The sequence below is a fragment of the Bombus huntii genome, chromosome 14, assembly GCF_024542735.1.
Source record: "Bombus huntii isolate Logan2020A chromosome 14, iyBomHunt1.1, whole genome shotgun sequence".
NCBI classification, from domain to species: Eukaryota; Metazoa; Arthropoda; class Insecta; order Hymenoptera; family Apidae; genus Bombus; species Bombus huntii.
In genome coordinates, this window is record NC_066251.1 from 340,200 (window position 1) to 364,517 (window position 24,318).

The window sequence follows — 24,318 nt, forward strand, 5'->3', positions numbered from 1 at the left end:
AGCGTTGCATTTCAGACGAAAGATGGGTTATTTACGTCGTGTACGTATCTCTGTTATCACTATGAGAAAAGACACCAGGTCGATACTGGCACTTTGGCTTTTTTCCGTAGTATCTGTTACTTAGAAAATGATGGAGGAAACAAGACACGACGCGTTGGAAAAAACGGCATGCGGTTTCGTAAAGAGATTCTCATTGACTTGGCGCACGTCGATCGTTCTTCTCTGTACGTCTATCTATACGTATGCCCACACACTTAACAGAACACGCACAAAAGTCGGAACGAGACACCCTTTTGAAGCACCGGTTTTATATTAGCGAATAGTAGTACGCAAAGTATTAGTTGGGCGAGTGCGCTAAGTGCTACACCCCCTTTTTCCGTTGAGCGAAACAGTACGAAGAAGTGACAGGACAATGTGTGCATATCGCCCGCGCCAAAGCAAGTTCTTAGGTGGGGAATGTGAAACGTACTTAAATACTAAGGACGAACCACCCCTCGTGTCTCGAGGAGCGATCGTTCCACCTCTCTCGCTTTCTCTCTCTTTTAGGCTTACTCGCAATTAAGGGGCACCCTCGTTACGTCTATCTCCGTTCTTTCTTTCTCCTTGGCGGAATTCTCGCGAGAAACCCTCGTTAGCTGGTGTGTTAGAAAGGACGGACGGACGGACGGACGGACGGAATCCCCAGCAAAACTCGGAGACCACGGGGAAGAGCCGATCGTAGAGAACTCGAAAACGTAGAGAACCTCTCGCGATTAACCCTAATCTCGATCTAACGGAAGAGATCTATCACTTTGTTCGTGCACAATTCTATGCCCGATTCTCCGAGCAGAGCACATATATACGTATGTGCATACGATGGCCGTTAACGGGCCACTCTGCTCGGAAACGTAGATGGTTGCCGCGGTTAATTCGAGTTTGACCAAATTTCTGCCGCGACTCGTGAGCGCCGATGCATCGAATCGTCTTTGCAATTTCGTCGATTTTCTCTAACGGAGCGCACGGTTTTCGTTCGACGGAGTCGACCGATTGCGCGAATAAGCGGCTCTCGTGTACGCGCGTCCCCATCGTCTACGAGTCGTTCTCCACCGTGGTGTCTCCCAGAAACGGAAGCGCAAGAAAAACTAGATTATCGCGCCGGAATAATCGTGCGTTAGTCGACAGACAGATATATCGGTAGCGTTAGTGCGTAAAACAGATAGATAGAACAATAGATGTGTGTTTACCCATGTGCGATACCTATAAGTATATGTGACAGAGGGGCAGAGAGAAAAAAAGCAAGGAGAAAGAAAGAGTGAAACGGACGAGGTCGAGGGTGCTCGACTATCGTAGATACTTACTGGCAACGCCGGAGGCATTCGGATCCTTGTGGGTGTGCTTCATGTGCTCCATGAGAGCTTCGCCACCGAGGAAGAGTTTGTGGCAGACGGGACAGCTGGTTGCGTTCGGGCCGCCGATCAGGGCGGCGTGTTGCTGGAACACAACACGCTGTTGCAACTCCTTTTTTGGGGGCCGGAAGAAGAGGAACCGGAAGCAGGCACACGCGGCGCACCGGTAGAGAGCCGACCCACAGAATACCACCACAGAGTCGCGAACCAGAAGCGCAGGACAGGCAGCGCACAGAACAGAACGATTGACCAGTGAGAGTTGGGATACCGATTTGCCGCCGCCACCACCAACTACATTTTTGCAAAAGGGGATTCGCCTCGAGTGTCTGGCAGAGGGGACATTTAGGGCAAGGATTTGCACAGGATTTGGATGGGTATATCGGTGTCGAAGCTGACGGATCGCCAGTTGTATCGTTACATAGGATCGCTGCAAGGAGTTGGACGTCACGAGATGGACGATCGATTCTTTGCGTGGTTGCGTCGCGACGGCAGAAAAACTAAGCGTTTCTGCCGCGGAATCGTGGAGTGTGATGTCACGGAGTCATGGATGGGCGACGGACAACGAGGAGGAACATGGGACGGAGAAAGCAAAGCCCAGACAGACGAATTTATAGAAGCGTGAGGTCCGGAGAACGATCGGAACGAATGAACGTGATCGAGAGCTGAGCTGATTCTACAAAAACAAGGTGAATATTTAAGAGAAGAAGAAATGAAAGGAGAAAAAAGAGAAACGAAAAAAGAGAAAAAGAAAGAAGCCACAACTTTGGTAGATGATGGATCTCCGATCGATCTCGCACGACCTCACAGTTGAACGGGTATGCAAAGCATAGATCAAATGACTAGCTACGACACTACGACACAATTGCGATGGCCTTTGTCGCTGTTATCGGTTTGATCGTCGATTGGTAATTGTTGCAACGCGTTTCTTTGCATCCGATATGATCGAGGATTACGATCGACGACGGCTGACAAAGGCCATCCTTTAAACGGATAATATGAAGAGAGTAATGAACGAAATTCGACGTCCTCGTTGCAAGTATCTGTCTTCGTCATTGGCGACCTCGTGTTAGCTACAATTTCGCGGTCGTACGGTATTGATCATTCTTTCTCTACGTTTGTTTTTTTTTTTTTTTTTTTTTTCTTGCCATCTCATCTTATTTCTCTCTCTGTTCTCTCTCGCACACGCGAAGGTCGGTTTACGCACACGAGGCGGTAGGGGCACGCGCTGAGGAAAAACATGGCGGTCAACCTTGCTCGAAAGAGTGCTTAAAACGGAGAGAAAAAGAATACGAAGAGGGAGGAAAGAAGAAGGAGAAGGTGGGAGGAAGGAAAGGCTAAAACGAGACCAGACGGCAATGACCCGAAAGTTTTGGGGTCTTTACTCGGCTCGTTCCTTTCTTCCTGCCAATCCTCTCCCCGCCGCAGCCGCCGCCGCCGCCGCCGCTGCCGCCGCTGCCGCCTCCCTCCCCCTCTCCACTTTGATGCACACAACGCATCCTCCTTTTTTCATCTTCTCCTTCCTTCTCTTCTCCTTTTTCATCGCGGCGAGTCGTCCTTCTCCCTTTCTTTCGTTCTTTCGTTCTTTCGTTCTTTCGTTCTTTCGTTCTTTCGTTCTTTCATTCTTTCCTTCCCCCTCTCCCTGCCTGTCTCCACGGAACCGAACCGAACCGACCCGAACCCGTGACTTTCTTTTTCTGCCGGACCTGGGACAACCGCGACCGAGTTGAGACCGTCGACCCAACGGAGAGGAGCCCCGAATCTCGGGCAGGGCCACCAGTTTAAAATAACACCAGGCGTCGTTGACCTACGTTCAGCCTTTTTCTTACCACTACCTCTCCCCTTCCGAGTCTTTCCTCGTATCGCTAGTTTTCCGCGAATATTATTTCGCCTACCAGTCGTCTCCACGTTTCCTAGCCTCTTTGTACCTACTTTGTTGATACTTCTTGTCGCCGATATACGCCGATTTTGTACTTTGCTCGAAATCTTGTCTAAATCCGGCCGATCTACCGTTTCGTTCGAGACAAACGATATAGAGACCTTAATTGGTCGAGATATTTACACCTGGTTCGCGAAGGCTTGCTTGACCTCCGGGCCAATCGGCGGCCGGGGAACAGCCAGTGAAACAAAACGGGAGAAAAATATCGCGACAAGGAAGGTTGGTGGACGTGCTGCGGCGTCAATGAACCCAAAGTTTAGAGGATCCTTGCCCTCCTCTTCCTGCCCAGTAAACCGCCTCTTCTTTTTACTCGTGGAGAAACACCCACGCTCGCTTGCAAACGTCGTGTTCTTCTTTGACGATAGGCGATATTCTTTCCAAGGCACGCCTCCCGGTTGTTTTTGACGGGCCAAAGCCCCGGCGTCCTTCTTTCTTCCCGGACCTAGGGCATTCTCGAGCCGGTTGAACCGATACACCGCGAAGAAGATGCTGTACGTCGACGTCGCCGACGCTGCCCGCTGCCTCTGCCCGTTGCCTCTGCCCGCTGCCTCTGCCCGCTGCCTCTGCATGCAAGTTATTCTCGGAGGGAGGCTGCGGTCCGTAGGTTCGACGCCCCGACCTGGCCCAACTGGAAAAAACCGGTTTCTTCGTTGCGCTCTTCCTTTTTTGCCTGCATCCTCGCTTTTTGCACCGCGAATACCTCGACTCTCCTTCTGCTACCCGCTCTCTTTCTCTTCGTTCCTTTTCCTTGCGCTCTCTGTCTTTGTCCTTCCTCTCTTTCTCCGCGTCGATCTTCTCTTTTCTCCTTTCTCTTTGCACGCTGGTACAGCAGGAGAGTGGTGCAGCGTGGGCGAATCCCCAAGGGACTTTATGATTCGCCGTGACCAGATTCATCTCTGCTCGGCTGTACGCGGTTGCTGGCCGCGAGCTCAGCACACCTATTCCCAATTCCACGTTTCCTGGTCCCTCGAACAGGCTCGATGCGTTTGAATCGATTATCGCGAGATCGAATGTCGCGTTGCTGTCGATAATCTCGACTGTATCGGAAGCTTGGTTTTGTCGCTTTACTTTCGTTTCCGATAGACAGGGCAGCCTCGTTACATTTCGTTTCTTTTCTTTTTCTTCTCCCTCTTTTTATTCTCCTTCATCTTCTTCTTCTTCTTCTTCTTCTTCTTCCCCTGCTTCTCCTCTCCTTCTTCTTCTCTTGCAACGACGATGCTGTTCAAATCGCATCTTTGTCGTCTCCGCTTCTAGCCTAGCTATTTAGATAGAGTTATTCGTCTGGTCAAACTCTTTGGTGCGTTTAAAGCCAAGCTCTGGTCAGGGAGTGGCGTAAAAAGGAAGTGGGTGTGAGCACACGCGTAGCGATGCGTGACGCTAGGCTCGATGGAGCCATTTTGTGTTCACAGAAAAGGGACCATCTTTGATCGGCTGGAAGAAAATCAGCGCGAGAATGACGATCCGTCGCGTTCTATCGTATCCGTTCGATAGTCGGCACGTCGCTCCTCTTGTTTCACGCGTTGTCCTTTGTTCGTTGTCCGTTTTTCTCTCCTGCCTCTACCGACGATATCGTCTCGGTATTTCGCATCTCGATAAAAGTTTCGCAAAAATCGAAGCGAAACAAGCGACGCGCGGCGGGTCCCTCTGTCTCCTCGGACTAAAGTGATAAAATCCGAAGGTCATTCACGAGGCGCGCAATTCTTTTCGCGTCATTTCTCTTTTTTTTCCCAGCCGTCTCCTTTCCTTGGCTTTTTCAGCCGCAACGAGGCCGCGAGCCTCGCCGACAGACAACCTTCGTACGATACTCGGTTACACCAACGAACCAAGTCTGTAAAAGATATTCGTTGACCGGTCGTCGTCTTGCTCTTTCAGTGTCGGTTCCTTCGCTCTGATACTTGGAAACGGTTTGTTTCGCAAGCGTCAGAAGTTATCGTATATTCCCTCCTCTCTCTATAATTTCTCTTCCTCTCTTCTCTTTCTGCTCCGCTTCTCTTTTTCCCTTCTTCCGCTTTTCGGATTCTTCCCTCGAGAATACGAGAATCACGTGGTCGAAAGAAAGTCTCGTTTCGTTGGCACGAGAAAAGGTACACGATTGAAAGAGCATGACGCGATATGAAATAATCCGCGATGGGACACGCGTGATCTCTTTCATTTAAGAACTGTTTGATTTCATTCCTATTCTCCCTCTCTCATTCTCTCTCTCTCTCTCTCTCTCTCTCTCTCTCTCTCTCTCACCAGTGGTCTATTTCCTCTTTTGTGCCACCTATCGCATATTGCTGCAGGCCGACGCGTTTTTTGGCGTATCACGCGCTGGTAATCCACGGGTTATGAGTGTCCGATCACCCCCGAAGAGCAAAAGGAGGAAAGGCGAGCGGGGTTCGAGAGAGAGGAAAAAAAAAAACAAAAAAGAAAAAGAAAAGAGAAGAAAGAGAAAAACGCAACTACCGGCGAAGGGTCGAGGATGCAGCTTCCCCCCGCTCCCCTCGTGTTGTACCAATAGCAGTTTCGACGCGACCCTCTAACGTTTTCGTTACTAGGAGAGCGTAAAAAAGTGAGGGGTGTTGCACAATGGGCAGAAATCCCACCCCAGCCGAATCGGAGCGGGAATGATTTCATTAGGTTTCGGTCGGCGATGGAGTGTTGTGTGTACGGTACCGAGACAGAGAGGAGAAAAAGGGGGCCCGCTGAGGCGGAGACAGTGCAAAAAAATTAATATCGAGGGGGATCCGAGACCGGGGGAAGGAAAAAAAAAATGGTCGGAATAGACGAGTGGAGATCTCGTTGATTCGAGGTAGATGGTTGGGGCCATCGGTGTTCTCTCGGTGTTCTCTCGGTGGCGCGAGAAAACGATGCCGCGAAAAACAAATACGTCGAAACTGCTCGGAAAAAGAAGTTTCGGACCGAATGGCCCGGTTTACGAGACGCTCCGTCACGAAAGGCACGCGTCCCACTTTTCTATTTTAACGCCGTAAAAGAAGCAAAGAACGACGTGGTCCTTCTGGAGACTCGCCAGGCAACGATGTCGCACCGGGCAGGGAAGTTAACGTTTGGAGGCGCGTGGCTGACAACAGGCGGGGGTAGTCGATCGGGGTGTTACCCGCAGCGATGGGCGAATCGTTTGATCAGAAAACGCGTGTATAGGAGCATGTGTGTAAGAAGTAGAGATTGCGTGCATCCTGTTTCCCAGGCGATTGGCAGGCTTGGATCGAAGGACGACTCTTAGACCGTACTTGGCGAGGTATCGAGCACACAGGGCGCCACGAACAACGCGAGCGTGAACGTTTCTGTTGATATCGATGATAAGATGGAGAAACATCGGAATCGTTAGATCGTGCGTATCGAGGCTCCTAATGTAGCCAATTATCACGGAGGATGCAGAGGACGTGATCGATTAACGAACGCCAGATACTAGACACGTGGAGAACGTATATCGAATTTCCTCGGAGTTTCATCGAGTTTAGGGGTGAAAATCGATCGAAAGAGAGCGAGCCGCGGTTTCCTCGTTACTGTCGATGGGCAAATGAAACGTGAAATTTTGCAAGCATATCGGAATTACACCCGAAAGGAATTCCCATGGGCTCTCCCGTATTTTGACCCGATCATTTTACCTTTAATCGTTGCCATGGGTACTTGGAACACTGCGACAAAGAGAGACCAGCATGAAATGAAGATCAATTTACATTAATTCGAGACAATTAAATATCGTTTAGATTCAGTTGCATTTTTCAGAATGCCCACATTCCAACGTCCCTTGCTTGACACAAAGAATATAAACAAGCGTTTCGTTCGCAATTCGACGGTGCTTTTACGCGCGCGTTGCAACGTTCTGCCGGCTGTTCCGACGGCTGTTTCGACGGTGAAATTTCGATCGTCGAGTCGCGGTCAATTTCTTGATCGAAAGAAGAGAAAGAGAAGAAAAAGAAGAAGAAAAAACAAGGAAAAATATAAGAAAAGAAACAGCGAGGAAAAAAAATGTGTATAAAAGATAGGGAAAGCAAAGTTAAAGAAGCAGCGTAACGGACGCGGCGCGGCACGGTTTTTGAAACACGGAATAACGAATCCCCGTGGCGAGAGGAAAAATAAATCTAATGGCTAACGAGTTTTTACCGAGCTGCGCGCTTGGGCAATTAAGAAGAGGGTAGGGTAGAGAGGGGCTCGATGGGAAGAGCCCGGAGGTGAGTCGGAAGAAGGTCGAAGGTACGAGAAAGTACGCCAGCAGAAAGGGTTGTATCGTGTTGCACGACATTCAACCCCTTGTACCGCTAAACTACGGATAAATACGAAGGCTCTGTGCCACGCAAAAGTGGGTAAGACGTGACGGAGAAGCAGCGAAGAAACCACAGACACGGGCGAGTTCGCAGTGCTTTGACATTTTGTCGCGTCTATATACTTTTTCTCTGTCGTCGCGTTGAAAAAGAAAAGAGGAGGCGCTCGACCGAAAAGGCAAAACGAGACGGGCGGACGATCCGTTCGCGATTGATTCGCGCGATCGGACCAGCGTCTGTGTCCCTGCGTCGAATGGTCGTCGTCTGACTGGAAGTCTGCGAACGCGTAAAGCTCGCGTGAATTGGAAGAAACGTCGGCCCGTTGCTCGGCTGGCTCGAAACAAAGAAAGGGATAACACAGTTCATAAGACGCACGAAGGAGGCGCAGAGGGAGGAAATCTAAGTTTCTACGGCTGGCTACCGATCGTTCCGTATAATACATTTACGCTCCGGCCTATTATAATATCGTACTCGGAGTGTATTGTCTTTCTCGGCCGGGATAATGTTTCGTCGACACGCCAGGCCTCGACCCAGAGTGTAACTCTTTCGTTTCCCCTTTCTCTCGCTCTCTTCCACTTTCGCTTCTTCTTTCTCCTTTTTTCTTCTTGCCGTTTTAGACAACGATCCATTAGCTATCAGGGTAGTTGACGAAGGGATGGGACTAGATAGCCTGGAATAGCGAAAACAATTTCAAGAAATCTGCCCTGGCGAAAATTCGATTAGCCGCGCAAGATGGGCTCGAGCTCTCTCTCCATTTGTTTCGTTTCGTTTCGTTTCGTTTTATTTTCACCAGGCGGACGAACTCTGTTTCTGTCGCGCTGGCGGCTTTTAATTACTTCTCCGCACTCTCTCGCAAGATTTCCTCTCCGTGTTCCTGCTCGTGTTTCGTGTTCGTGCTTCTTCCTCCTCTCCCCTCCTCCTCCTCCTCCTCCTCCTCCCCTCCCCTCCACCTCCTCCTCCTCCTCCTCCTCCGCCTCCTCCTCCTCCTCCTCCTTCTTCTTCTTCTTTTCCTCCTTTTTCTGCTGCTTCTTCTCGTCCTCCTACTTCTTCCACTAGTCGGTCGTCCTCTTCCTCATCTCGGTTTCTTTTGAACCGGGACTCGGGCGCTACAAAGACGCGCGCTGAACGCGGGCTACTTTTAACTCGAGCCGTTTTCATCCCCTCGCACCGACTCGCGAACCGCTGTATCTCTCGTTATTTTATTAAACGCGTTTGTCGGTGACTGTCGGCGACGAACACGAGTTGCGCGTGTACCACCGCCCTCGTAGGTGGAAAGTCGAATCCCTGGGACGGTTCTCGTGGAGATTTATCGGGTCACGGAACGGGGGGGAAAGAAGCCGAACGCTTTAGCCGAGGATTAGCTTTCAATTAAAAGGATCTTGACGAGCGGAGCGTGTTAAAAGAAGGATATTTATTGCCCAGGAAGCGGCGTGTAACTCGGATTACGATCGCGTGGCTCTCTGGAAGCACCTGATTCCTCGCCGTTTTACGAAACAGGCGTTAAAAAGGTTCTGGATAGAAAAACGCGTCTTGGTTCCTTCCTTCCTTCCTTCCTTCCTTCCTTACTTCCTTCCTTCCTTACTTCCTTCCTTCCTTCAAAGAGGAAGCTGTCGCGTTGCTGCCGCGCGTGCCGATGAACAAGCGCGGGCCAAATCAATCAGACTCGACGCTATGGAGGGCGACGCGCGTAAGGGCAGACTCGACGATTCCGTCGGTACTCGCTAGAGCGTCGTTCGCACGTCGATCGTAGAGTATCAATGGAGCGTATAATCCGTTGGAGTTTACCGCTTCTTCTTTTAGACCTTACGAGCTTACAAGGAGATTGTCAGTTTACGACTGGTTACGCAACAGGCTTGGTCTAATTGGACAGGGTAAAAAGAACCCGATTGGTTCTTCACTGTGGCGAAAGAAGCGCGAGAAGCGCGAGAAGACAAGCAAAGAGAAACAAGAGAAAAGACCGAGTCACGGACGGCTCGACAGATGCCTTCCCACGTTTTTTCGTCAAGACATGTGCCTGGCGCGGCGAAAGGGTTGAGAAATTCAGTTGGCCGAGCGAACCGGGCAAAAAACCACCCCACGGTACAAGATTCCTCTGGTAATCGCTACGTGCCGCGATTCACTGCCAGGGGTGAATTCGATTAAGCGTCGGGGACGCGATCTTCCTTCCAGATGATTCGATTTTTTTCTCTTTCTCTCTCTCTCTCTCTCTCTCTCTCTCTTTCTATTTCCCTGTCTACGTCCGATCTGTAATGCACGTTGCTTCCCCCGGCATTCGCGGTTTTGTTCTCCAAACGGGACTGACGCGTCAACGAGCACCGATCGTTGGTCGTGTCCCGTTGCTCCTTAAACGACGATTTCTCGAGTCACGCTGGCTCGTTGAGTTCGTACGAAACGAACGTGTCTCGATGCTCGCTTCTTCTTGGATGGTTTTTTCTTTCTCGTCGAGTCGTGGCGTGCTACCGGCCGTCGTTGGACGAAGATCGCAGTGACGATATTGCAGGGACGGTTAGCGATCGATAATGGGCGACAGAATGAAGGCGTGTGTCGAACGAAGGTTGGCCTGTATCGCCCTGCGAACTGCCGTTCAAAATTCGAAGCGGCTCGTCGGTGAAGAAAAAAAAAAAAAAAGAAAAAAAAAAAAGAAAAACAAAGGAACAGAAAACCCACAACCAAAGCAGTCCCAAGCGTTACGAAGAAACCCAGCGGAATGATCTAAGCTACTGTTAGGATCTTTGTCTATCGTTGCGACAGCAGCAGCAGCAGCACGCGCGGGGACTGTCGCGTCGTAGAGTTACGTGGCACTTGCGAACCGGGAGCGAAACTCTTTGGCACGGTTTAACGCGAGAGCGGTGTCCCTTGTCTCACGATCCTACGGAGATAAAACGAAACATCGATCTCGTCGCGGTGGCTCGAAACTGCTACGTTACCGCGTTTTAAAGCGCGATCAACACGCGTTTTACCGTATATCGAGTGCCTGGCCCCGCGAACGTGGAAAACCGATTAAACGATATGCCGGCTTTCGCGGAGCAGATCGTTTGGTCTGTGACGTTTAACAAAGTTGCGTACGTATACATGATCGTAACGAAGAAAAGAGCAGGATGGAGCCTATGGTAGATAAGACTGAATCCGCTGAGAGAAATGGTTCGGACAGAAGCGTGACCCGCCACCATGTGTGCATACAGAGAAACGTGTTCCGTAACACGGTTAAGGAAAAAACTATGCGTAATAGCGTTTGTCGGCCGACAGAAGAGCGTCCAGCGGAGTTTGGCGAGTTACGTTATGATAATGCATATAGGTAATGTACGAGTTACATATCGCACGTGTACAACCGTCTGATTGACTTTCTAGACTCGGTTCTCCGGATCTTTCCGACCATGGTTCGATTATTATCGTGTGCGAGCACCGCGTTAAGTAGCCAAAATGCCTGTTGTTGTTGGACGTCGGATTTGGTACATACATGACTGACCTTCGACGTGTGGGTACGAAGGCTGGATTCTGTGGCGAAGCCTTTGCCGCAGATGTTGCAATGGAACGGCCGGTTCTTCGCCCGTTCCACCTGAGCGTCGTGATTTCGAAGGTGTTGCTGCAAATTCGATAATTGAATGAATGCCCGCCCGCAATCCGGTAGATGGCACTTGTACGGACGTTCACCTGCAACAAGAAAAGTTTATTTCGTACCGTGAATCGGCGCACGGACAACATCTATCGATAAAACGATAACGATAACGATAACGATAACGATAACGATAATCGGCCGTGCGTCGGTGGCGGAGTCGCGACTATGATGGCGTACCGTAGTACGACGCGAGGTTTCAATTTCGTCGACGGGTTAAAGAAAGAGGAAAAGAGAAAGAGAAAAAAACGAAGAAAAGAAAATCGGACACGATCGCATCGATAGAAGCAAATCGATCGGCAATCGATAATCGCAACGCTATCCGTGAAAGCGTAACGATTCTCGAATGGGTGATTAATCGTGAAACGCGTATGAGATACGAGAACACGGTACGAGACAACGTAGGTCGCCGGTCGAATTACTTTTTTCCGGGGACGTGCAACAGGTATCAGCGGCCAGATTTAGGGATGAGCGTAAAAAATGCCACTCGTTTTAAAACGACCATTAGAGTCGCTGTTTTAACAGCCCGTAACCAGCACCCTGATTTAAAACAATGAAAGCGTATCTGTTTGTCGGCTTTTTTTTTTTTCTTTCTCCTCCACTCTGTTTGCGTGTATAATCGCGCGACAGAGTGGTGATTCGCCCCGAATCCTGGTTCGCTTCGAATCCCGGTTCGCCGATCGAACCATTGGTTTCGAGAATTTTTAATCGACGTGGTACGCAGCAGATTCGTATTAACGAGCAGAGGGATCACGGCAATTTGTAGGAGTTAATTCTCGCTATCCGACCTAACTTACGCGTCAAGCATTTATGCAGATTCTTTCCTAATTATTTTAAAAGCCGATTAATATTAAACCGGCGATGTTAGCGGGAAAACATCAGTCGGAGCTCTCAAGCTATTCCATCGATTGGCGTCGAAGGAACGGTGCAATTTTTATTACGCTCTCTGGTTCGTTGCTAGCCCGATGCTCGCCCGTTGCTCTATTCTAATTCCCACAAGCGATTGGCTCAATTTAACTTTTATTAATATCGACATTCTTCCCCGATCCTTTTTACCCCAGGCACTCGTCCTTTTTCCTCCTTCTTGTTTCCTCTCCCACTCTCGCTACACTTGTTACTTCCTCGTTAGACCAGATTCATCTTTTATTCAGTTCGATCGAAGTTTTAATAAAAATAACTCGATAACATCGTCCACGTTTCTTTTTTAATATCTCTGGCTGCGCTATCTCGCTGGCATTACCCTTGCAACTTGAAGTAGATCAAATTCTTCAGAACGAATACGCCGTGATACACTTACTTGATATTTACAGATATATAGCGGCAATATCGGAATTGTGCAGAGAGAGAGAGAGAGAGAGAGAGAGGGAGGGAGGGAGGGAGCAATTCTTAAAGAGAGGGTCGCGGCGTAGGTCCTTTAATAAGGGAAAGATTCGATTCTCCTCGAATAACGGGAATATAAATTTGATATCCGGAATATCATCACGGGACTGTGAATATATATGTAAATTCGGGTCTACTTTACGAGCGCTGTTAAAAAATTTGTTTCACCTACCAAGTATTGGGACGAGAATTATACTCTGGATATTTTATCGTAGAGATCGTACGAAGAAACGAAAGAAACCTTTAGGGGCATATTTGTTTGTAGCTAATAACAGAGACGGTTACGGACAGACAGACAATTATTTTCTCAGTTATCCATTCCGAATTCTTTGTCGCTTTATCGTATCGTCGAACGGCGAAGATAGCGCGAGAAACAAAACACGATCTCTCGATGAACTTGTCATCCGTCGCGCAAAGTTTCTACGGTAGTCGTAATATTTTCCTTATGCCGTACATGGCAAATTAATGCGACAAAACGATAGAGGGGAAGCAGCGTAAAATTTATTTATTACGCGCCGTTGCACGATGAATACATCAATGTAAGGTTCTGCTTTTATCGGCGAATGGAAAGGGAAATAGAAGGAGAAATAGAGAGAGAGAGAGAGAGAGAGAGAGAGAGAAAGAGAAGGAGAGATAGGATGGGAAAGAAATTGAAAAGACGAGACAGGCACGATGTAAGATTGGAAAACGCCGCGTAACGCGTGGCAAAAGTTATAGCCAATACGTAAACTATTACTTTTACGAGCTTTACTTTATCATTTTTATAAGCTTGGCCAGGCGGCCGTTTTACGAGTGGCGTTTATTTAGAAGCCGTGTACGCGCGCGTAAAATTTTATCGTGTTTGCATTTTCTGAAACACGCCTGTTTTACGCATCGCGTACGAATTTATCAAATATGCTTTTTTCGAATGACACGCAACCTTTTAACTTATAGATGCGCGTATATAACTACCTGCTGTCTCGATGATACACCGTTTCGAGTTCGATTCGAGTTCGTTCATTTTCTGCCGTACGAAAAACGCCTATCTATTCTTCTATTCAAGATTTCGCGGTTTCTTCTACCAGCGACGCTGCGTCCTACGTTTCGGTAGCCAGAACGATTTTTAAACGTACGTGGTGTGCCCGCGTGTCGATGACAAGCACGGACGAATTGACGCCATAGCGATAAATAAATAAGGGAGGGTGCCCGTGTTTAATTAACACATTGCGATTCTTTTACCACCGAATAAAATGTAACGTCGGTTAATTGCATTCGATTTGGTTAATCGGGCAAACGATAATAATCCGCAGGTTTTTTCTTTCAGAGGGAAAATAACGAGGCGGAGATGGATGCGTTTTGGCGGACGCATTCGTCCCGATGCTCTTTTTACTGCGCCCGGTTTAATGCCTTTCCGCGTATCTCTCCTGGCGACACTAAACATGCATCGACATTAAATTTTACTTGACGACCGTAATTCCCCGACGGTGTATAACGTCATTACATTCATCACCAACACTAGCTCGGAATATCAAATGAGAGTGGCGATATATTTGATTATTTGTCAGTGGTGCGGTTTCGCAGGCGCGTGTATCTCGCCGCCCATCGCCGATCCGCGGGAAAATTCCTCGCACGTTTTTCCACGAATTCGGTCACGCGTACCTGCGTGTATCGTACAGCGCGTGTGCACTTTTTTTTTTTTATCGCGCGATACGCCTCGTCGTCCACTCGTCAAAATCACCGCCGAGCTTGCAAAAGTAGGTAGAAAGCTGGGAAAAAGCTGGCACGTGGTTGAACGTGTGAGTACGATACACAGCTTGGATACGTTCTCCTCTCTCTCTCTCTCTCTCTCTCTTTCTCTTTCTCTCTTTCTCTTTCTCTCTTTCTCTCTCTCTTTCTCTCTCTCTCTCTCTCTCTGTCTCTCCCTCGGGCTTTTCTATCTGACTGTGTCCTCCTCTTTCTCTTCCTTTCTCCCTCCAGTTCTCTTCGATGCTCGTATACACCCCCTCCCTTTGCAACCCTCTTGCCTCGTCCGTGGAAACGGCGAGCCCCCTCCGGCTTCGTAGCACCGACCACCCAGCGGCCCTCCACGGCCCACTACACGTCCACGGCAGAAAATTAATGTCCCCTGCAATCCATGTATAATGCATTCGCATTTCGTTGAACGAACAAATGAACGCACCGCTAGAAAATTTACGTCCTATCTCTCTCTCCCTCCCTCCCTCTTCCTCCCCATGTATTTCTCTGTCCTCCTCCCTTCGCACTCTTCTTTGTTTCTCTCGTGAGATCTTGCGCGTGTGCAACAAGCCGGCCCTGACCAACCCGTCGTTGCACACACGTTCTCTCTCGCTCGCTCGTTCCCTCGTTCCCTCTTTGTCTCCCCGTCGTTCTCTCTTTCTCACGCCGTTTTCCCCTCCATTCCAGTTTGCCATCATCGAAATTCCGGCTGGAAATCATTAAATTGCACGCACTCACACGCACGTGCGTTCTGCTCGCGCTGCGATGACCTCGTCTTTCTGCCCTCCTCTGGTACTCGCCCCATCTCGCTCCATGATGCTCGTCGAGCTATTCGTACGAGCGATACCTTGAATTTCGCGACACGGGGGAGAGCGAATACATAGTTGCCGGGGGAAAAATCGGGGATGAGAACGCTGCGAGCCAACGAATGGAATGTTTGTATATCGCGATGATATTTGCCGTGCGCGCGCCCCCTCCGCTTCGATGACCATTTCTCTCGCTATTTCCCTCTCCTTTCTTCTTTCTCTTTCTTTCTTTCTTTCTTTCTTTCTTTTTCTCTTGCTTTGGCTCTTCCGTTTCGTCGAACGACCGCGACCCGGGTGGAAAATCGAAGGGAGGCGAAACGTTTTTGGCGGCTCTTGCCGTGCTTTTGCATTCAACGACGGAATCATCGGCCATGTGCGGAGGATTTCGAATTGCTGGGATCTGTTAAAAGTTCTACCGGCGTTTGACTGGCGAACGAATGGGCAACAGGGCGGACCGCGCGCTGCTTGGGTTGCACTGCGAGGCTAGAGGGTTAGTTGGACGTGGAAAATTGACGGCGGAACCGATGCGACGTTGATTACGTTAACCTTGGTTCAATCGGAAAGTATTTGTGGAAGGGCGATGTTACGTCCATTTTCGTGCTAATTAAAGTGCGCTTATCCAGGATTTGTTCCGGCAAAGCAGCCAGTTTAAGAGTAATTTAACTTTGAATGTGGATTAAAAGCAAAGCACGACGTTGATCCTCGATAGATGCTATTAATTCCCATCCGCACGCCGGAATTATCGATAGCATTCGGAACGACGATATCTCGCGGGTCGTTGGAAGAGCGGTAATCACTTAGAACGATATAAAAAGACATTGATCAACCCTTGAGGCCGCGATCCTAGCCGTCGTGTATTAATTATTGCAACGATAATGCCGAGTCATTACGGATTTAACAATCGAATCAATGATTACAGTACCGTAGGCTATTAAACAAATTACGGTAATGTAACGAGCCGAATCGGTCTCTCGTAGCAACCAGTTGGTTCGCTTTTATACCCGTTTTATCACCATGATTATAACGCTGTTCTTCGGGCACGAGGCGCTCGTTATTATTTTCCTCGCGGCCTTTGAATTAACTCGTCTCCTACCGCTCGATGATTCCTGTTCGTTCGTCGTCAGTTTTAGGAATTTCTTCTTCCTTTTCCGGTGGATCGGTGGAGAAGCGTGGGGTTCGCTGGTGCGAGGCTCGATTATCGGATGGACGCGAAGCGCGGCTCGGAATTACTTGGTGATCACGGAAATCACGAGCAGCAAATCGTATGAAATTTATCGAAAGAAGGAAGAGCATTAACGCGGATGCGACCGAAATTTATAGGCTTTGAAATTACCATGAAAGCAACGTTAGCGGCGCGTTGGTTGCTGTGTGTGTGTAGCGTGTATCGCGCTAGGAGAGCGCGTTACCAGGCGCATAGTGTGCGAGCGGGATAGCTAGAGCAAGATCGGGAGAGAGAGAGAGAGAGAGAGTGTGTGTGTGTGTGTGCGTGTTTGTGTGTGCGTTAGTGAGTGAGTAAGTGAGAACGGGGGGGGGGAGAGCGAGAGAGCGAACATCCCTTTCCCGAGCGATGCAGCCGAGCGTTTCACGCATGCATGGAAATCATTAAAATAAAATGGCCGATAACAAATGACTGTTGCAAAGAGGGGAGCCCTCCCGCTTGGCGGCCATCTTGGTTCACGTGACCGTCATCCGGGCAACCACGGGCACGCCACGCCCCTTTAATGATTTCTACCCCCTGGCGAATGTACCGTACGTACGTACGTGCGAAATTTCACGAGTATGTGTGCCTATATCCCTCGCATACGCGGGGTACAGTCATCATCAGTAGTCTAGGCCAAATCACCCCGGTACATTCTCTTCAAAACCTACTGGCGACCATGGCAACGCGTAACCCCGTGCCTTCTCGGCAGTTTGCGTTTTTCAATGATTCGTTTCAGCAACGAAATATCCGTCCTTCGCAGCCATCTGCCCTCTGTTTTAAGAATAGTTCGATGTACGAAGCTTTGCCAGATACCATTAAATACCATTAAATACCATTAAATACCATTAAATACGATTAAATACGATTAAATACGTTTAAGTACGATTTACGAAAGGAACGGGGCAAACGTGGTATTTGCAAGGCGAGAGTAACTCGAAAACCGGATCGTATTCGGTCCGGTCTCTCTCTGACCGTTTTCTTCAGGGTACGTTGCTGCTACGTATCGTTTCTATCGGCACAGGCAGTTGGAATAGCAAGGTCTGGCAATCTAGTTTCCCAGATATCTCCACGAACGATGACGGACAAACGTGCCGGGAGTGTTTGAGAATCGTCGAGTGGCAGACGTTCGAGCATCAGCGGCTGTCCATAATCGATATTCTTGTGGCTCGCGTTGCTCCAATCGTTCTTCGCCATCGTCTTTGGATCGTATCTTTCGAAACACATCCCATGCGAGCATCGGACGTCTTAAATTGGAGTTTCCTACGATTGTCAAACGTACGCTGTTGTCGGCCATAAGCGGCTAGGTATCCTATCGTCGTTTCGTGGCTTTGGGATTCATTTTCTTTAATAATTTCGTGCAAAAGCAGACCGTTAATTTTTGCCAAATATGCGATAAACACGTACAGTCTGGTCGGACTACCATACACGACGATACGCGCGCGCTAGATCGCGATAGGATTCGATCTCGTCTGGTTATTCCCACCCTTATCCAATCTATCGTCTGTTTCAGTTCTGAAGAAACGACTTGCATCGGAAGGAGGAAAATACACGCGAATCGCTCGTAGCTATGGAGCTGTGGCCGCGATAGGCAGCGTGCGCACACAGAGATTTTCCATCGGTGTGAGATGCTTGAATCGCAATATATCGAAGAAGCATATTTGCGAGCGATCTTGAACTGTGACAGTCGCATCGGACGTACGTATCTGACGTTTATAGGAAATTCCATCGTTAACGCGGTGTTTGATTCACGTGGAAAGATATTCGGGTAGTTTCCCCCGTTGACGACGACGGCAAAGAAACTCGTTGTACCGGTTGGTCGCATCGTACGCGGGTGGAACGTTATTCGGGCATATGGTAGCTTCTTCCGTCTCGCTCGCGCTCACCCTCTCGGATCGTTTCACCTGCCCTGTCCGAAACTCTTTATCGTTTTTTCTTTTCAACCGATACCTTGGCCCTTTCTTTTTTCTTTTTTTTCTTTTTTTTTAGACCGCCCAGAGGGAACGTGTCAGGGTCGCTGACCCCTAAAGCTGGAAACCCTTTCTTCCTGTGGTTTACTTCTTCCTGACCGAGGCCGTCGAACTCATTTTCACCGATTTGTTGTGCACTGCCACTGCCTCGCCTCGTGTTCGCCACCCGACAAATGTCCACGCCAATGTTGTACCAACATTTTCCCGATCTGACCAAGCTTCGACTGCCATTCGACTACCTCGAATTTGTCAAGATCTTTCTCCATATCGTCGTCCTGTCTCGTCTTTCCAGATATTAATTAGCGAGGATTGTAAGAAGATTGGGCGGTGAGCGCAGCTCTTTTTTCCGCAGCAAGTGGAAGCTCTAATTTCACGGCTTGGTCATTTTTCTGGCGGACATGGCCGAGCATAATTTATTCTCGATGCCTGATGAGTCCCATTGTGTTGAGACGGTGTGGCTGCTGCTTCACCGTTTGAAGGGGGTGAAAACGAGCCAAGGGGGTCGCCGTTGGAAGAAGGGTTGCAGCAGCGGAGAAAAACGGACGAGGAATTATGTAAGACACCGGAAAGAAGGAGTGTACGCGGCACGCCAGCCCCTTGTTCTGGCACATCCGTCCGAGTGGTAACGATCGTTGCGCTCCTGGATGCAGGACAGGATCTCGAACCTTTTCCCGGCGACGATTCTCGCCACTTAACGGGCATCTCGTCGAGACCTTTTTTCTCCCTTCTTCTATCGTTCTCGACGACGTCGTTGTAGTAGAAGCAGCAGCGGTAGCGATAGCGGCGGCGGCAGCAGCAGCAGCAGCAGCAGCAGCAGCAGCAGCAGCAGCAGCAGCAGCAGTGGCAGCAGACTTTTCGGGTCATTAGGCAGATGGGGGTAAAAAGGGGTAAAAATTAATGTCTCAGAACGAACGTTCGGCCTGTCGAGTGGCCGGCGGAGCTAAGTCCCGATGGCTCTCGTGTCTTTACGATTTTTCATCGCGAGCCATTTGCTCGAGAGAGGTCTCGAAAGTACCTACCACCTTTCGTCTTCCTTCGAGTTACAGTTATAGCCGTGTTCGTTGCTGTCGTTCCGTGTTCTAGAAAATTATGATACCTCGAAGAAGAAGGACAGTACGATGGGAGAAGAAGACGGAGATTTAATCGGTCGTAACGTAACAAGATCCTGTTAAAAACACGCGAAACTCGTCGACGATTCGAAGGAGGTCAGTAGGTGTAGTATAATGGCCAGCCTATTAGGGTGGAAGAGGAATGAGACGCACAATCTGCTATTGACAGCCCGAAGATTTTCAACGACGGGCTCGTTTCTGGCTTGTCGACCTTCTGGCTTGTTGAAAGAAAGCCCGATCCTGGTTTTCCTTAGCACACGGTCCAGTTTCAAGCACAAAGGGTTGCAAAGGGTGGCAAAGGGTGGAAGTGGTGCGCGTTTCCCCTCGCGTATTCTTATTCTTGGCGTTTTAATCGTATCGCGCACCCTTATGAAACCATGTTGTGTCTTTGTTATTCGTTTGTGATCGCGTTGTTCTTCGCGACTCTCTCTCTCTCTCTCTCGTTGTTTCTTTATCCGTTTGTTCGTTCTTTGTGGAATTTCAAGTTTAGAAAAGATAGACGGTCGGGATCCCGTATCGGCAGCAAACTTGGAATCATTTACGATCGCGTTTGCGTTCACGACGCCGCTTTTATTCCTCTTTCGTCGACTCTTGAGTTTAGAGAAGGTAAGATCGTCCCACATCAGGAGCAAAGTTGAAATCGTGCCGGTTTTAAGTGCCCACACGTCTTTAAGCCTGTTGAGCACGACGCGACGTATACGAAGGTATATACGAGGGTATACGAAGGTGTGCAAAGGTGTGCGCGAAGGTGCGCGAAGGTGCGCGAAGGTGTGCGAAGGTGTGCGAAGCGTACCTATAACTCGACCAGTGCACACAAGGCTGCGCCCAAAGTTTCTAACGTAAGACTGTTCTCGTATGCCGTATGGCGTCCTGCGTTGCCTCCCACACATGCCGTGTAGAAAGTTTACTAGATGGAAATCTATATCTTATTTTACGGCCGGCCGTGCTCAATATTCTTGACCCGCCGGCCCGACGCGACTCTCCGATATAAATGGTCCGTGTAAATCTTCTGTCCGTTGTGGGCCGTCTGGCGGAGAAATGCGAGGAGCAAGAAAAAACGAAGCGTGTATCGTACGACGGGAGGATAGAAAGTATTGGGCTAGGATCAACGGCCTCGTAAGAATTTTTATTGCAACCGCAATTAGCAGCGGTTTACGGAGAATCTGGCGGTGGTGGTCGTGTTTTTAGAAACAGGTTTCAGAACCTTTTCTACTATTTTATTCTTGCGCGTAAGCGATATCGCGCAAGAATGCAGCCACACAGAAGCTTGGATTCGATCGAGGCTTTACTTATCAGAGCCGCGGCCTATGTTATCTGTCTTGGATCGCCGCGTATCGCAAATGTTTTATGCGAAAAAGACGAGTTATCCTGCCATCTTGGTTTAAGGATCGATACGTACGCGTACGCGGACGCGGACGCGGACACGGACACGAGTACTTTTGCAGGAGAGAAAGAACGACGGTTTAACAAACAAGTGGATGGAATTTGTTTGCGCGAAATTACTGTACTCGTGGCAAAGGAGCAGCACCGAGTATCCTTAACCTAGAGAGACCGGTTCTACGGTTGAAGCGTGATCGTGCAGTCCTCGTTGAAGATCGTAGCCGATTTTGTGCAAAAAGTCGCTTTCGTGCCAGCTTAGAAAGTCAATCTAGATTTTGTAGACCGTTTACTACATGCGAGTATACGTTAGATAGGGAACTGGTATGAAGCGAGATTACAGCCTTCTGGTGCTACGCTCACACGTATCGCGCGTGTATCTTGTCTTTACCGGTGGAATACTTTTTCCTGCTAAAAATTTGTTCACGGATCTCGCGCGAATTTTCCTCGCCGATCCGTTCTCTCTTGTATTTGTATCTCGAGTGTGGCGAACACAGCTAGCAGCGACGTACGTATATATCGGTCGTGGTGGTTCCCAAAGGGTCGGGAAAGTAAGTCAGTAATGCGAAAGGGTGAAGTCTCGTCCATCTTAAAGGCCTAAAGAGTCGCGTCTCTTTAAGAATTTTAAAACGATTCGGAGTTCACCCTCCGAAAGGACGCGCTAGCTCGCGTTGAAATAATAATCGGCGTTCGTTTGAAGCCGACCAAGGGCTTAATTAAGAATCGTTCGTTTTTCGGCCAGGGATTCCGGTGTCGGCGATGTTTTCAGCCAGAAGCGAAAAGTTGGCGTCGATTTTGCTTTTTACAGCTGGAAGAACAGTTATTACTTGCGAGTGCATCTCGGATTCTATTCTATATCAGTAACAGGCGATAAGATAACTCGTAGAAAAAATCACTCTCATGGCAACAATCTGAGAACGTACCGCGGATTTGCACGCTTTCGAAAAACTAATAGCTCTATGAATATTGCGGAAAGAATATTCGCTGAAAACTTGCACGCGCGAATATTTTATCCGACTATTTTCAGATAATCGAATCGACCTTTTTCGCGTCCCTTTCCTCCTTTCTTTCCCCGTTCCTTTCCACGTTCCTTTCCACGTTTCTTTCCTCGTCGAGTAAGATTCCGCTCTTCTACGATTATGAAATTTACACCACGCATTAACCTCGCGTTTAATAAAGTCCAATTACCGCGTTAACTCTTATCTACGATAATTTCATTTTTTGATGGTTGGTTTTCTTCGCTGCAGCCTACGAGGGCCGCCGTGGAGCTAGTTTCGAGGAATCCTTCGAGTTGCGACTAGATGAACGTGTTTGAAAAAGTCGGTCGAAATAGACAGTCGTTCCTTGTACGAATCTATCAACGTGCTTTCGAGCAAACATCGCGTAAAGCGAGATTACTTATCTCGGATCACAAACGGTACACAATGACAATGGCGCGCGCGATCGTTGAAAGGTGACCTTAAAAAAATGACGTGGCATTTTCGCGCGTTGCCGAATGCATGCTCAGCAGCTATATAGTCGCGGCGGCGGCGGCAGCTATGCCACGCTTTCGGTAACGACCGAATGCAAAACGGCGAATCGAGAGAAACGGAACACGGCCGCTGGTGCAAAAAGTGTCGACGATTAGGCCGCGTTGACTAGGATTTCGGTGGCTAAAGGGAGAAGGCAGGCGAAAGAAAAGAAAAGAAAAGAAAAGAAAAGAAAAGGAAAGGAAAGAAAAGAAAAGAAGAACGGTCGGCGAGAGTAGGCGAGAGCGAAGCGAGAGTAGGTCGAAGAGGAAAGAAAAGCGTAGGCGTACCGTGTACGAACCATCATCCCCCCGTGCAAGGGCAGACCGTCCCTATTCAAATTAACCCTCATGGAAAAAAATGCATCGCCGCGGAAGGGTTCCTAGAAAATTAGAATAGACTCATTGGCCTATGTATGGCTCGGCGGCCTATGCATATGCGGCATGACTACGTTAATTTTCTGGCAGGCCATACGGTATCTTCAACTTTTAATTATCTTTACCTTTTACCTTTTACCTTTTACCTTTTAACGGTTTAATTGCCTTTCTCTCCGCTATCGGGGAATAGAACTTTCTGACCGTTACTTCTTCTCTCTATCCTCGATTCCTGCCATCGTATACGCGAGATCGTTTTACCGTATGTGAACACGAGTTGCTCGTTCCCGAGGAAAACTTCTTGTACTCGTTTTTCACCGGTGAATTTGGCTAATTGGTCGTGATCTAGCGAGAGGCGGAGCGCGTGTTGCGGAGCTTGGCGATAGATGACGAGGGCCAACCGGCCCTACATTTCGGACCTACATTTCCCTCGCAACGTATTGCGTAACGCATTGTCACATCATAGAAACGGTGAATGACGTTTGACGTCGAATCGGTGCACGGTGACGAGCTCGGTCGAGAGCATCGCGCTCTTTTCTTTGGTCGCGACATTTCCTTTCGAATTTCCTTCCCACCGTCGAGTTCGGACCGCGCAATTTTGATATACCGGCAATTTCGGATGGCGACGCACATATTTACCAATATTAGGATTAATATCGCTCGATAAAATATTTACGATACTGGCACGGTCGACGGTTGATCAACTGGTATTGCGCGAATGAATTTTAAGTAAGGTATCGAACCACCGAAATCCGCCTTTCCGCGACAAAATGGAACGTTTATCGAAGCAAAGATTATTTTAGCGCAAGCCGCCAAGGAGAAATAATTGTGCCGTATTGAACGAGACGTTGGCGCTCCACGTTTTACGTTTCACCCGTACCATCCAGTTCTTCGCAGACGCGTAAAACGTTGTTGCTTTTGTTTAATCTTTCATTCCGCGTCATTTGTGATAAAGGGCTGGCGCCGCGTTCTTTCCACCGCACCGTGCCGCTTTGATTTTTCTCGAGACGTCTGGCGAGACGTTCCGTCGCATAAATTCTTAACTGGGTGAAATTAGCGAATTAAAAGTAGAGGAGGAAAGGAAAAAGGTGAACGAGTAGTCCGGTCAAAGGAGCAGGAGACAGGGAGGAGGGGGGACGGTGGTTCGCGGTGCGGAGAAATTTCTCGGTCCTGTCAAAAGGTCACCACCACCGACATCGCCGAACGGAACTGGCTACGATGATAGAAAAATGAAAAGCCTAACTGTGCGTCTATACGTAGCTCTGAATTTACGGCGAGCGATCGGTCGATTTTTACGCGTCTTTCTCTCGTCTCTTTCTCGTCGTCGCCTCGTAAATACGGATACGCGAGCTCGTTCCGAAACGAAAGCATGTCTAGAGCGGACTTAATTTTTATTCATGCACCGACGATGCGGCAATTTTTCGCAGTCTTAAGTGGGCTTTAAAATTGTCCGGTCAATTTCGCCGCGGGGACGTGCTCCTTTTTTTAAACATCGTCGAAAGGGGTAAACCCCAATCCCGTAGTTCTTTGCCATTTGTATCGGTGTTAACCAACTCGTAACGTTCTCCTCTTAACGGGAACACCGTCGCTGCCCTATCGAATTTTAATGCGAATCGCGCTCGTTTCTCGAATCAACCCACGATAACTCGAACATCGATGGTTACGTCTCGTCGAAGCAGGAGAA

At 48.8% G+C, this 24,318-nt stretch overlaps 2 protein-coding genes across 5 annotated transcripts in view; both read right to left on the bottom strand.

Annotated features, from left to right (window-relative positions):
* LOC126873503 (transcription factor 12-like) overlaps positions 1–24,318 on the bottom strand; it is a 358,169-nt gene that overhangs the window by 23,925 nt on the left and 309,926 nt on the right. The window lies entirely within an intron of this gene.
* The window catches only part of LOC126873497 (zinc finger protein 853-like), a 61,633-nt gene that overhangs the window by 5,395 nt on the left and 31,920 nt on the right, over positions 1–24,318 (bottom strand). For all 3 annotated transcript variants that reach the window (XM_050634409.1, XM_050634407.1, XM_050634410.1), the window contains exons 4-6: positions 11,053–11,237; positions 6,930–6,959; positions 1,338–1,497 (exon numbers count right to left, since the gene is read on the bottom strand). In XM_050634409.1, the coding sequence (XP_050490366.1) occupies positions 1,338–1,497; positions 6,930–6,959; positions 11,053–11,237 (375 nt within the window). The remainder of the gene's footprint in view (positions 1–1,337; positions 1,498–6,929; positions 6,960–11,052; positions 11,238–24,318) is intronic.